General features: G+C 41.9%; 1 protein-coding gene across 1 annotated transcript in view; it reads left to right on the top strand.

The window, feature by feature from the left end:
* The window catches only part of Setbp1 (SET binding protein 1), a 352,017-nt gene that overhangs the window by 315,443 nt on the left and 22,356 nt on the right, over window positions 1–14,218 (top strand). Inside the window, exon 5 of the mRNA XM_059246619.1 lies at window positions 1,225–1,395. Coding sequence (XP_059102602.1) covers window positions 1,225–1,395 — 171 coding nt within the window. The remainder of the gene's footprint in view (window positions 1–1,224; window positions 1,396–14,218) is intronic.

The raw sequence follows: 14,218 nt of genomic DNA, 5'->3' as shown, positions 1-14,218 counted from the left end.
ATTTATCTCCATATCTATAATAATATGGATAGACACTCACACATTAGCACTAATCGTAGAAACTTGCAGAGCGTGGAGTGTGTCCTGGAACTCATTCTAAGTGCTTAACATTTCCACTCACTGGATGCTCACCATACCTTACAAAGTTCTGTCATTGTCCCACTTTTTAAGTTAACCATAAAAACTCAAGTTTAAAACTATAAACTTAAATGTTAATTGACATTAAATTACATTAAGTAACTTGTTCTTCGTGATAGCTTGGAAATGCCAGAGCTGGGAAACAGGATCCAGATTAAGAAACAGGGGTCCAGAATAGCGCATAAGAGTCTATCATGAGCTGCAAAATCCTAATCACATGACCTGTGATACTTGTCAAGTCCTGACACTCAGAGTCCTCCAAATCAGCTGTTAAATCCAATCTGCCATGATACTTTTCAGCCTCTAGACATCACTATTCTACATTTAAGTCATTTTTTTAACTTCCACAAATGGGAGAATATCATATTTCTAGTCTAGGCATTTTGTTGGAAATGACAAAATTTCATTCATTTTAATGTGTGAATGATATTCCTAGCATACCCCGTTTTCTTTATCCATTCAGCCATTTGTGAACACCTAAGATAATTATCTATCTGGATCCCATTCCTTGCTACCTATTATTTTGCTTGTTCTCTTCTCATCACCAAGAATGGTTTTCCCTCAGCCTCACAGTTCTGCATGAGCTCTACTTAGTGTCTCTTTCAATGCTGATCTTATAACTGTAGACTCTCCACAGCATCTAGAATGAATAATGCACAAGCCCACAGGAATTGGCTACACAGTGTTTTCTTCTCCAATCGTCTCTTCTTCCTAGCTGAGTGAGATGGGAGCCTCAGTAGGGTAGGAATTCAGTGAATTACCTTTCATACTCCGGTCAGTGTAATCTCTGTGAAGATGTGCTTCTTGATCCCCAGAAGGCTAATGGATACCTGATACATTATACTGCTTCATTACATATGTGTGGGCCTCATATCTAGGTATCCATTCTAGAAAGCCCTTAGTCCTGACCTCACCCTCAAACTAGCCATGGCTATTTTTCTCTTTTAAGTATTCTATTTCTTTTCTTTTTGCATCTGAAAGAGGACAAGCAATTGGACTATTTACTCAGATCATGTTCAGGTTTTATGATGGTTGTACCTCTGTTCCTTTAAATCAACTACAGGTTCTGGGCTTATTGTTTTTCAGGGATGCCAAGTCCCCACTTAAGAGTGGACCAGACGGCAGCACACAGCAAGAGCGAGGGCTCAGTGTCCACCATGATGGCCAGGAAGAAGCCGACCGCAGTGGACAGTGTTGCAATTCCTTCAGGTCCGGTATTATCTCTCCTTGCTGCATCTGCAGCGACGTCAGATGCAGGTGAGTGCTTTTCCCATACTGAAGACAGACACTGAAGAAGTCCTCTAGTCATGGGGGTCAATGACATCCCAAGACAGTGTATACTTGTGTGAAACTGTCAAAAACCAAACTGAAGGTACAATACAAACGTCCCGGTAATAAATCTAGTAAGTAAATAAAAGTCAACACTGAACACCATGGCGAATGTCTATAATCCCAGCACTCAGGAAGTGAAGACAAGAGGATCAGAAGTTCAAAGTCATGCTCCACTACTTACTGAGTTTAAATAAACAAACAAGTAAATAAACTTGTAACAACAAGGACCAGGGGCTGAGAGTGTGACTCAGTGGTAAAGTACTTGTCTGATATGCACAGGTCCCATCCATACTGTCAAAAAAATTAATTGGTTAATTAATTTAAAGTAATTGCAGGTTGAGTATCTCTAATCAGAAATGCTGTGCCCAGAAGTGATTGAGAATGCAGTGTGTGGGCCATTTGCATATACATGTTAAGATATTCAACAATTTTATTTAGAATATCTAAAGAAGCAAATTCAAGACAGTAGATAACGAACTCATCTATCCTTTAAAGTCCTTCTCACCAAGATGTCTTTGTTCAGTAACACTGTACATCAGCAGGGCATGGTCCTTCTCATCCGCCCAAATGGTCATGTGTCAATCAACTGTCTTTACTGTCTGTCAGCACAACTGGGAAACCAGGTCATGGCTGAATGTGAGGTGACTCAGTCCCAAACCACCACAAGCAGGTGCCAGAACCAAAACAACTTGTGGTGGTGCCACTAGTTGTCATCATTGCCAAGTGAGTACTGGGAAGAAAACCTCACTTCTGTCATGGTGGTGATCTGCTGTTACCCTGAAGCTAAGGATAAGGTGCCTCATGTTCTTACCTCAAAGAAATTTTAATAAGTTAAAAATGTTAAGGGAAAAACAACTAGAAAAATTGAAGAAAACCTTTAAGGATCTCTTTGAAAATAAATATTTAAGGGTTGCATGTGGCACATGTCCAAGGCCCTCCCTGCCACCACACACCAGGAAAAACAAAATGCATATATCTATTGCGATATCTTAAGTATGAGGACAAATGAAATTCATTTACATTTCATATATACTTCATAGACTGTTTTGATTATTTTATTTTAAGAATTTCATAAATTAGTACCCTGTATTTTCAATGTATCTCCTCCTCCTCCCAGGTCTCCCCCATATTCTCCTCTCAAATACATGTTCTCTTTTTAATAATTTGTTATTATGTGTGTATGTGCATATGTGTATGTGTTCTATTAAGCCTAATTACTGTTGCATATATATATAATATATACATATATACATACATAAACATATGTGTGCATATGTATGTATATATTTATGTGTGTATATATGTATATATGTGAGTGTAGGGTTGACCCACTTGGGCATGGGCAGTCTATCAAGGGCCTGTCCCTGAAGAAAACTGGCTGTCATTCACTCTCCCACCATCTGCCTGTAGCTCTCCACCTAGAGAAGGGGCCTTGTGATTCCTTCCTCTCCATGCTGGGATGTTGGCTAGTGTTGTCTTGTGCAGACAACCATATTGTTTAGAGATCTTAAGTGTAACACCTCTGTCATGTCCAGAAGACACTGTATTGTAGCTATCCTTCCAGTCCTCTGGCTATTACAGTCTTTCTGTCGCCTCTTCCATGATGTTCCCTGAGCCTTGGCTATGGGTGATGTTATCCATGTGCCATTTGGTGATGGGCACTCCAGTCGTTTGTTCTCTGTACTTCAAATAGTTGTGGATCACGATAGTAGCCTCCATCTACTGCAGGGGGAAGTTTCTTTGATGAGGAGTGAGAGTTTCACTTACCTAAGGCTGTAAGCATAAATATTTAGAGGACTGAATCAGTGTAACAAAATGATAGTAGTGGGTTCTCACGTATGGTCGACGACCCTTTCAGCCATGGGTTCTTGGCTAGGTTTACAATACTATTCTTGAGTTCCTTCTATTGAGTGGAGTCTTAAGTCCATAAGACAGATCTTGATTAATCCCAACGTATTGGTGAAAGAATCCACTGCTGGTCGTATCTTGCCCAGCTGATCAGTATAGCAGTTTGAAGGTTTGCAGCTGGGTAGGACTGTTGAAAACTTTTCTCCCCTGGTGGCTATTATAGTACCTTCCAATACTAGAAGAGCTAGCTATCGGGGAGGAGGCTTCCAGAGCAGGACCAGCTTGACTTCTCCAAGTCCTGTGACCAAAGTGTATGATGTCTTAAGCAAGAGAGTCTTACTGTCCAATTCTGGCAGGCAACCAAGAGCGATGACAATAATCTAAATTATTTGGGGGTCACACAGACCCTTCTCCATGAACATTTGAACCTCTCCTGGCACTGAGATTTTGTTTGATAATTATATGGCTTCTGGGTGGTGGGGAGTCATTATAGGATTTCATTTTTCTTTACAGCTGAATATAATTCTAATGTATATATGTACCCCATTCATTATCCATTCATCAGTTGAAGGACATTTAGAATGTGTCTATTTCTTACCTATTGTGACTAGAGTAGCACTAAATATGCACGAACAAGGATCTCTGTAGTCCGTACACTATTCTATGCAGCTGTGTTTTGGCTGAGACCCATCCATGGAGTCAGGGATAGAATGGTCCATTTGCAGTTTCATATCAGTGCCCCTAAGTTTAGAATTCTGAAGTTCTTTGAATTAAGGTTTGCAGATTAGGGATGATTAACCTGCAACCTTGTACCCCTGCCCCCTTTTATCCTTTTCATGATGCTGGGAATGGAAGCTAGGCATCATGCATGTCTGGCCAGTGCTTTATCACTACTCCAGTAAGGCCACACCTCCTAACAGTGCCACTCCCCTTTGGGGGACATTTTCTTTCATATCACCACATTCCACTCCCTGGCCCCCATAGGCTAGTAGACATATCATAATGCAAAACTGCATTCAGTACAACTTCAAAAGTCCCCCTAGTCTATAACAGTCTCAAACTTATTTAAAAGTCTAAAGTTCAACATCTCTTCTGAGATTCACACAATCTCTTAACTGTAATTCCCTATAAAAATCAAAATCAAAAAACAGATCACATACTTCCAACATATAATGATACAGGATATACATTGCTGCTCTCGAAACATAAGGAAGGGAGCATAATGAGGAAATACTGGACGAAAACAAGACTGAAAACCAGCTGGGCAAACTCTACTTGGCATCTCTGTATCTGATGCCAAAACGCTCTTCAGATCTCCAACTTCTTTCATCTTTGTTGACTGCAACACACTTCTTTCTCTTTGGCTGGTTCCACTCCCTGTTAGCAGCTCTCCTCAGCACATATAGTTATTTATTAAGTGGCACAGTATTATTCATTAAGCAGTGCTGTTTACCTTGCGAGAAAAGCCATGAGGTGCAACAAAACCCAATGTAAGAGTTTATTAAGGGAAGGGAATAGGAAAGATGTGCATAGGCCTATGGAATGGCCATGCAGGAAGAGAGGGGAGGAATACGTGGAACCCGCTTTTATAGGTTCCTCCCCTGAACATGCGCATATGGGCTTACATAGCTATGCCACACATGCGCATAGTTTATGTGATCACACATACACAGATTACGTAGGAGGTAAGGCCCTGGGATGACTAAGCATCTTGCAGCGCATGTATGGTCATGTAGCTGGGGGAGTGGCTAGGAATTCTAACATATATCCTACAACTCTGGCATCTCTAACAACAACTCTGGCAACTCTAACATCTTGGGTTCTCCAAGGAAATTCAGGCTTCAACTTCACAGCTTCACGAAATGGCCTCTCTAGGCCTCCATTGAGGGACATCCCTGACACGTGCCTTAGCCAAAGAGGAAGATTCCATAACCCCTTTATTCTAAACCTGACTCTAATGCCAGAACCACGTGGTCAAAGTTGTCAAGTTCTGATGCTTGCTGGGGCTGGAATGCGGCCCCCTCGTTCAATTACATCTTCAACAGCTTTTTGTTTTTGATTGTTACCGTCACTGCCTAGGCTTAGCTATCCTGGAACTTTCTCTGTAGACCAGGCTGGCCTAGAACTCAAAGGTCTGCCAGCCTCTGCCTTCCCAGTGCTGGAATTAAAGTCACGCACCACCACACCTGGCTCTAAGCTATTCTTTAATTGCTTTTCACAAGATAGAAATTTAGCTGGGTGGGATCTTGCCCTGAGGTCACCACTCCCTGTATTCCATTTCTCAATCTGTTTATCTCCTTGAACACAGGATTTAGCTCTATTCCACTTCCTGGTGTCCCTTTTTTTAATCTGTACAGTTTGTATTTTTCTTTGCTCAGCTTGCTCCTTTTCGTTATAAATCTTCATCAGAGTTAACACTAATAACCACATGACAGAGTCTACACCAGGCTGTCTTGAGATTTCTTCTGCCAGTGGAATTAATCCAAAACTCTTCACTTTATCCTCAGGCAAACTTTTCTGACAAGGGCAAAAAGCAGCCACATTCATTATCAAAATATCACAAGAATGATCTCTAGGCAACATACTAAAATTCTTCTCCTCGGAAACATCTTGAGCCAGCCTCCCATGGTCCAGCAGATCACACTCAGCACCACTGTCTTCCATGCTCCTACTAGAATGACCCATTAAGCAGGACTTAAAGCATTTCACTGCATTCCTAACCCAAACTCCCAAAGTCCATATTACTCCAAACAAAAACATTGTCTGGCCTATTATAGCCATACCCCAGTCCCTGGTACCAACTTCTGTCTTAATTTTGGGTTTCTATTGCTGTGAAAAGACAGCATGACCACAGCAACTCTTATAAAGGAAAACGTTTATTTGGGGTTGGCTTACAGTTCAGAGGTTTAGTCCATTATTGTCATGGTGAGAAGCAAGGCAGTGTGCAGGCAGACATGGTGCTGGAGAAGGAGTTGGAGAGTTCTTACATCTTGACTCACAGGCAAAGGAAGTGTTCTGTCTCATTGGCCATAGTTTGAACATACATGAGCCTTCAGAGCCCACCTCCATATTGATACACTTCCTCCAACAAGGCCACACCTACTCCAACATAGCCATCTTGACTAGGGTATGGCTGTGATAGGCCATACCATGTTTTTGTTTGGATGACATGAGTCATTTTGTTCGTACATCTTGATTCGCAGGCAAAGGAAGTGTTCTGTCTCATTGGCCATAGCTTGAACATATATGAACCTTCAGAGCCCACCTCCATATTGATATACTTTCTCCAACAAGGCCATACCTCCTAATAGTGCCACTCCCTTTGGGGACCATTTTCTCTCAAACCACTACAGTCACAGAAAAATGGAAGAGCCTTGGTGGACTAGCGGCACCTCTGTGGAGGGGCATCCAGGCAGAGAGAGCTGTGTGTAGTACCACAATTGGGAGTCTGGAAGGGAATAATTTGAACTAGAGCAAAAGATTTGGGATGTGGTCTGCACTATTCACCTTGAAAATGCAATTCAAACTCACTGTTTATGCACTGAGACCTCTCTTTATGGATTGAAGAAATTTCTCTATTTTTTACCTTTGCTTGCCAAGCACAGATATTTCCCAGAGGCCAAAGACAGGTGGTCCACAAATCCCCTCCCCTGGCCTGCACTCTTGCCTTCAGTGTGAAAGACAGTGTTGTTGGGATCCCATGCTTATATGGGCTTACCTCTTCTGCTTGCATCCAGCAGGTAATTTACAAATATACCAAGCAGCCAGAAAAGCAGGTGGGTATTAACGCCCTCAGTAATCAGAGCTAAGCCAAAACTCTCCTGTGTCAGGAGGCAGGAACAGGCTATTTCATTTTGGCAGTATGAAAATGAGACCCTCATGAGAATTGCATAGATTTGGTTGATTTCCGGTCTCAGGCTGCAAGGCAGATCTTTTGCAGAGAAGCAAGCCAGCGATCTCCCCCAGGTGCTAGAAGGCAGACCTTCCTGAGATCCTATTCTTCATAGACAAATGGCTTCCTCCAAACCTGGGGGAGTTGGGAACACACAGGTGGGCTCATAGCCAACATCCTGCTTCACTCCATATGTGGATGTGTCCTGAGATTCAGAGATCTGCCTGAGGTCACAGAGTTGGCTTTGAGTCCAATTTTCTCATCTACTGCCTGATTTTTAGCGGACCCCCACCTCTCTCCTGATCAACTGCAGATTTCTTTCTGAGCTGTGAGCCTCCACTTGTTGGGAGAGCAGTTAAGTGAAACTCATCACTGGTTGGGAGAGATAGCTCTAATTCAAACCGAGCACACGGTAGGCAGGTAATTTTGATTTTACCTAATTGCAGCATGCTTCTGCACTAGCCAAGCATGCTTCTCATGAAACAATTCACTTGGTTCTTGTTTATCCTCTTTTCATCTCTTGCTGCAAACAAAGTAAACTTTGAACTGCTTGGTGATTTGTGAAGAACTTTTTACACATAGTTCCCTAGTGGGTTATCATGTTTACAGGATAGTTGGGGAGCCAGACAACTTTTAGCTAAAATGAAATGAAGAGTTAAATTAAATGGCCTACAAGGCAAAATGTTAACAATATTTCTATTTGTTCTTGGAATATTTCATGCATGTATTCAATGTATTTTGATCATATCCACTCCCCACTACCTCCCTCCAGCTACTCCCAGGACCACTTAACACGTCTCCCTCCAAATCCCTGTTTAAACAAAAAAAGAAGAAAAAGAAAAGGCTTTTCTGATCAAGGTTGAAACCAGCATGAATCTGTGGGTATAAACATGAATGCAAAATTAGTTTAAGAACACACTTAAAGATAAGAAGGTACTGAAGGAATTCAAATAATTGATTCTTTCGCTTCGAAATATTGGGTGTTCATCTACCTACTATACTTGAGCACATACAGAAGATGCTCATTAGATAATCTGAGTGAAATAATTGGTTGAGAGGCAGGAGCTGTATGCTTATGTGGTGCTGAACATAGTGAATAGACATCTAAGAAAGATACACTGGATCCTAAAACCACTTAACAATAAAGTGAAAAACATTTGATAGCGCATTAGACACTGTTGGTAAACATTTGCCAAATAATTAGCGTGGAGTCCAACCAGGACTTTTTCCAACATGTGATCTTGAGCCGTCATAGGAGAATATTGCCCACCATATTTTATATACAAGCATTATAATATGGGAGAGAAGATTATAAGTCAAAGTTTAAATAGTGTGCATTCTCTAGCTCAAGTGTGTGAGCAGTTGGACGAGCACACGTCAAAGGGAACTCCCCAGTCGTTTTGTTTAAGGCAAATTTTCAGTTTCATGGAGTGTGAGACACATGCTGATGGCAAAGCTATTGACTGACAGGATGGGCAGAGGAGCAGATGCCTGAGAGAGTGGCCATCATGAGCTCTTCGAGGGTGGAAAGCCGGGGGAGCCGCCAGCGCTCTAACAGGCCAGCCTGCGTGATCACACTGCTCAATAGCTATTGATCTGCTGCGGCCAAAGAAGTCTAACTCCAGGGAAAGCGGCATCATTATTGGAAGTCATTAGGGCTAATGCAGTGAAGGCTTCAATAAGGTTTGTTCAAAGTGATGCAGAATTTGAAACAACTTTCTATTACACTTGCACAATAATGATTTAATAAGCATATTAGATAATCTATACCTGAGTAAGTCAGGCTAATTTTTCTTGTCTCTGCGTATCGATACAACTTCTCGGGGAGGTCATGCAGTGGACAGAAAAGTCATGATTTCACCTCAGAAGCATGGGTTTTTATTTTTCTTCTGTCATATTTAGGATGAGACCATATTAACAGTACATCCCAAATCATAATAAGAAAAATCAAAAGAGTAAGATTATTCTGGTTGTGTGCCAGAAAGTCAAGGCTAGAATGATGGAAATAGAATACATACTGCTGTTTCTGGTTCTATCTCTCTCCCTACACACAAAAAGACAACAGGGCGAGATACACCCACACCCCCCCCACACACACACAGACACACACAGAGACATCCTTCATGGATGATTTAGCCAAAGGCCTTGTCTTTCAAAAGAACCAATGGAACCAATAAATATGCAAATTAATAAAGTTTGGAACATCTGAGAGCCGTAAGTCCAAACGTCCAAATGTTGGGGAAGTCTTCAGGTTGTAAAAGTAATACCTAATAAGTTGAAACAAATCACTTAATATATATAAGGGAAAACACCATCCAGAGCAAATAAAGTCTAACATAAAAAACAATGATCAAGTTGTCTAAAATGTACTATCCATGGGCCTGTGTTAAAGCATCCACAAAATGATTCTGTGTTTGTCTGGAAAGCCCGATGGATGTGGCAGGTTTACAGAAAGCTGCCGTCCACTGGCTCTAGGCCACTTCATGTTCTAGAATGACTGGAAGATGCTATAACTCCTTAAGGGCTGCATCAAAGCCAAAGGCTTTCTGAAAAATTTTGACAATTATTTCTGCTCCACCTTGAGAAAATCAGTCTGTGTTGTGGTTTGCTTTTGGTTTGGTTTGGTTTGCTTTGCCTTAATCTGGATATCATAGAGCCATACGTGGCCAAAGCTATAACATTTCTTGGAAGAATTCAGATCTCCAGCATCAGACCACCCTCCTCCTGCCCCCTCCCCCCATTTCCATCTCATCGCAACTCTTCACTTTCAGACCATGATTTTCAAAGGATCCGTATTATGCTGGTTAGTTTTTGGTTTTGTTTTTAAATTGACACCAACTGAGACCTATCTAGTAAGAGGGAGTCTAAGTTGAAGAATTGCCTCCATCAAATTGACCTGTAGGAAAGTCTGTGGGGAACTTTCTTATTAATGACTGATGTTTAACGGGAAAAGCCCAGCCCACTGTGGGCATTGTCACTCCCTAGCAAGTGGTCCTGAGTGCTGTAAAAAATTAGATCATGCAAGCTATGGAGAGCAGGCCCGTAAGCAGTGTTCCTGTTCGGCCTCTGCTTTTTTCCTGTCTCCAGGTTCCTGCGTTGAATTCCTTCCCTATTTTGCCTTCATGGTGGACTGGAAGCTGTAAGATGAAATAAACCATTTCCTCCCAAAGTCATTTTTGGCCATAGTGTTTACTACAGCAATGGGAAGCAAACTAGGCAGCGACCTACCAGCTCTTTAAGGGATGGAAGAACATGCTGATCAAGACAGTGCAAAGGAGGAATAGAGGGAAAGTCATTGGGATTGGTGACTGTTGGATGAGATTGGTCAGTTAGTGTCCTAATAAACAAGCACATACTCATTAAAATATAGACTTCCAGAACTTGAGTCAGAAAGAAATAGCCAGTCCAACAGAGACACATTTTCCGAGGTGATGAATAGATCTTGAGCAGGCATGGCTGGAAGAGTGAAATGACACACACCTCCCATTTGCTCTGTCTAAGTTCTGGCTGAGTTTTATTATATGGTTCTGAAATGCTTCTGTTGAACATGTATATTCTGACTTCATATTGTCTGCACTTAAAAACTGGGTAATGTGCAGCCTTGGTGTTCCTACCTGTAAAATGGGGAGGAAGTACCACCTAGTGTAGAGGATCATAGTGAAGAAAACTGAGGTAACACCTGTGGAAATCTTAGAGAATTAGGACAAGTTCAGCCACTGTGTGCTGCTAACAGTGCTATGGCTATTATTCTTTTTTTTTAAAAGAAAAATTATTTATTTATTTATTTATTATGTATGCAATATTTTGCCGGCATGTACGCCTGCCCAGCAGAAGAGGGCGCCAGATCTCATTATAGATGGTTGTGAGTTATCATGTGGTTGCTGGGAATTGAACTCGGGACCTCTAGGAGAGCAGCCAGTGCTCTTAACCACTGAGCCATCTCTCCAGCCCCATGGCTATTATTCTTATTGGTACTATCTGTTTTCTACCCTTAATGATTTTTTTCCTTTCCTTTTCTTTTTTTTTTCTTTTTTTTGTGTGTTTATTTTTTTTTTTTAAATTTTTTTGAGACATGGTTTCTCTGTGTATCCCTGGCTGTCCTAGAACGCACTTTGTAGACCAGGCTGGCCTTGAACTCACAGAGATCCACCTGCCTCTATCTCCCAAGTGCTGGGATTAAAGGCATGCACCACCGCTGCCAAGCTTAATGTTTTCTTCCTGTATACCCACACTTCATGTCATCTGAATGCTAATTTGTGATGGTTCTTCTCTGGCACCCCTTTTATATACATTCCTACCCACTCAGTGTCATTGAACACTACAGCTTTCTGTTCCCTTGGCTCCCCGTAAGCCCACTGTCCATTGATCTCTAGATTTAGTACAGTGTGCCCACACCTGCACTCTACATTGGACTGAATCCAATCTTCAGTTGTCAGACCTTATTTAACCTTTAAAAACCTCAGTCCTTCGGGTTGAGTTGGCAACAAGGTAGATGATCATTAAATATTAGTTAAGATGTAGTAGACAGCTGCTTTCTGAGACAATGAGAAAACGAATAAGTGTAAACACACACTCTAGCATCATGCCAATTAGTACTACAAAGGAATGGCTTGCCTTTCTACCTTCCCTAAGGATTAGAAACAGAACCATTTCAGTAATATCAGCAGAAGGTGACCTGGGAGACACATTGGAACATCTAGTTTTCTTGTTCAATAATGCCAGTCCAGTTTCTGATTAACCTTCCTGGTGACCTCAGGGAAAGTTATTTTTATGTAAAGAGTCTTAGATAGGGCCTGAGGAAAATGGCTCAGTGGGTAAGAACACTTGCTCTGAAACATGAGGACCTGAGTTCAAATCCCTACCACCCATGGGAAAAGCCAGAATGAGTGGACATTTCTGTCACCCCAGTAATAGGTAGCTGAAATGGGTGGAACCCAGGAGCTCACTGGCTGACAACCTGGCTGAAAGTGCAAGCTTCCGGTTGGCTGAGGCCATGTCTCAAGGCAATAAGTCACAGAGAAAGACACCTAGTGTCCCGCCCACATGGACTCACAAACTACACACTTACATGCACGCACACACACACACACACACACACACACACACACACACACACACAGAGCTTTATATACAATAAAAAAAAAACTTGCTTTTCCAGAGACTCAGAGGAGGAATGTGATGTATAAATGTGCTCTATCACTCAGAAGTTATGTAGAATTTTCCTTATTAGCCACTCTGTAAACAACTCAAAGTCACCTTGTCCTGTGCTGTTCTTTATTTCCCTCTGTGGCAGCAATATGGGTTTTCCTGGGCACTCACCATTCTGTGTTTATATTCACTGCATTTGATGTGTACTGGACAGCCTTTCAGCCTCCCAGACCCTTGCCATACTGGGAATAAAAGGAAGAGAATTAAGGACCCAGAGCACTGCTATTGCACAATTCACTAGTACAGTATGGTATGAAGAACTTGGTGCAATGCTGGTGCATACTAGATACTCAATAAATGTACCGGGACTTGCTATAGCTAATTATTTTCTCTCCAAAACTGAGATATTTGAAAAAAAGAAGATGGAAGGTTTAATGACAGGTTTGAAAGTGCTGTATCTGTAAGAAGTTTAACTCAATTTATCTCTGAATGCATCATGCAGATAACGCTCCAACCACCTCATGCCACAGTCAGACCCTCTTAAAAATAGAGTAATGATAATAATACATTTTATCTTATTCCCAGTGATAGTATCATTCACGCCTCCATTGAAGCCCAGTGGGAGGTTTGGCTGTGAGGCATCAGACGCAGGGGGAGTCAGGTGCGATTATTGTAATGAGGACTCCACACTCAGAGAATGTGGAAAGGAAAAGCTCCCACACGTGAAGTGATTTCTATTAAGATTCTCCTATCAAATATTCAAGCTCTTCTTGCTAAATGGGAGAGAAGGAATGAAGACCCTTCCAGGGCCAGATTATCTACAGAGCAGGAGGAAAGGGCACAAATATTTTATGACCAGTGTGGAGATGAAAGTGCAGTGTCTGCCTTGCTCACTGGCTTTTTCTATTTCCAGAAGTCTAATTAGATTGTTGGTTTAATGGTGGTGAGATAATTTAGTGGCAACTGAAAGCAACTATGTTAATGAGAAGGGGCATAGCACTTTGTGTTTCCTGTAATTAATGGAGAGTTAAAAAAAAAAAAAAAGAAACCTCAGTTCCTGTGAAGTTGGTATAGTGCACCCAGCTGTTGAAAGAGGGGCAAAGTCTTCCCTTCTCCCTGCTGCAGAGATGGCCCCAGGCAATGTGGAAGAAATGTGTAATAATGGTCATTAAGAATGATCTTGCGTGATCCAGGCAAGCTGTAGTCAGCTGAAGAAAGCAGAGAGAGATGGGGGTGTAGAGGGGAAAGGAGGCAGAGAGAGGCCTAGAGTAAGGGCTATGGGACAGTGAATGTGTACTTATTCATGTACTCCCCGTTCTCCTGCTGCTGTGGTCCCAGCACGTCTCCCCCAAGGACATCTTTCTCCTGGTGCTTACCCTGGGAAAGACCAGATAAGACTGGGTCAGAATAGAACAACAGGACCTTTGCCCACCTCTTCATGATGGAAGTTTAAAAATGAAATATGGAAAGGTTAGAAATATTACCTGCTTGCAGAGCTGGAGTCTTGCACCACAATGAGATGGGGTAGCATCTGCACTTATAATTCAAGAATGAGATTACTCGGGAGTCCTCATTACAATCCCACAGTCCTTTTTGGTTCTTAAGTATGTCTGTGAGTCTGACTGGCACCTCAGGTCTCTCAGTTACCTCATCAGTAAAATGGAAACAAAGTAATCTCTGCCTTCTCTGTGCCAAGGAAGAGCTAGAGAAACAGATCTACTAAGAGGGCGATGCCCTCTTACTAGAGTGCCAGCTGAATAAGTGGGAAGAACTGAGTCACATAACCAATGCCCATGTTTTAAAAAACTAAAAAGGCAGGCAGAGTGGCACTCACCCAGAATGCCAGAGCTAGGGAGGTAG

This window comes from Peromyscus eremicus, chromosome 19 (genome assembly GCF_949786415.1).
Source record: "Peromyscus eremicus chromosome 19, PerEre_H2_v1, whole genome shotgun sequence".
Taxonomy (NCBI): domain Eukaryota; kingdom Metazoa; phylum Chordata; class Mammalia; order Rodentia; family Cricetidae; genus Peromyscus; species Peromyscus eremicus.
This window is presented reverse-complemented; position numbering and strand designations above follow the sequence as displayed.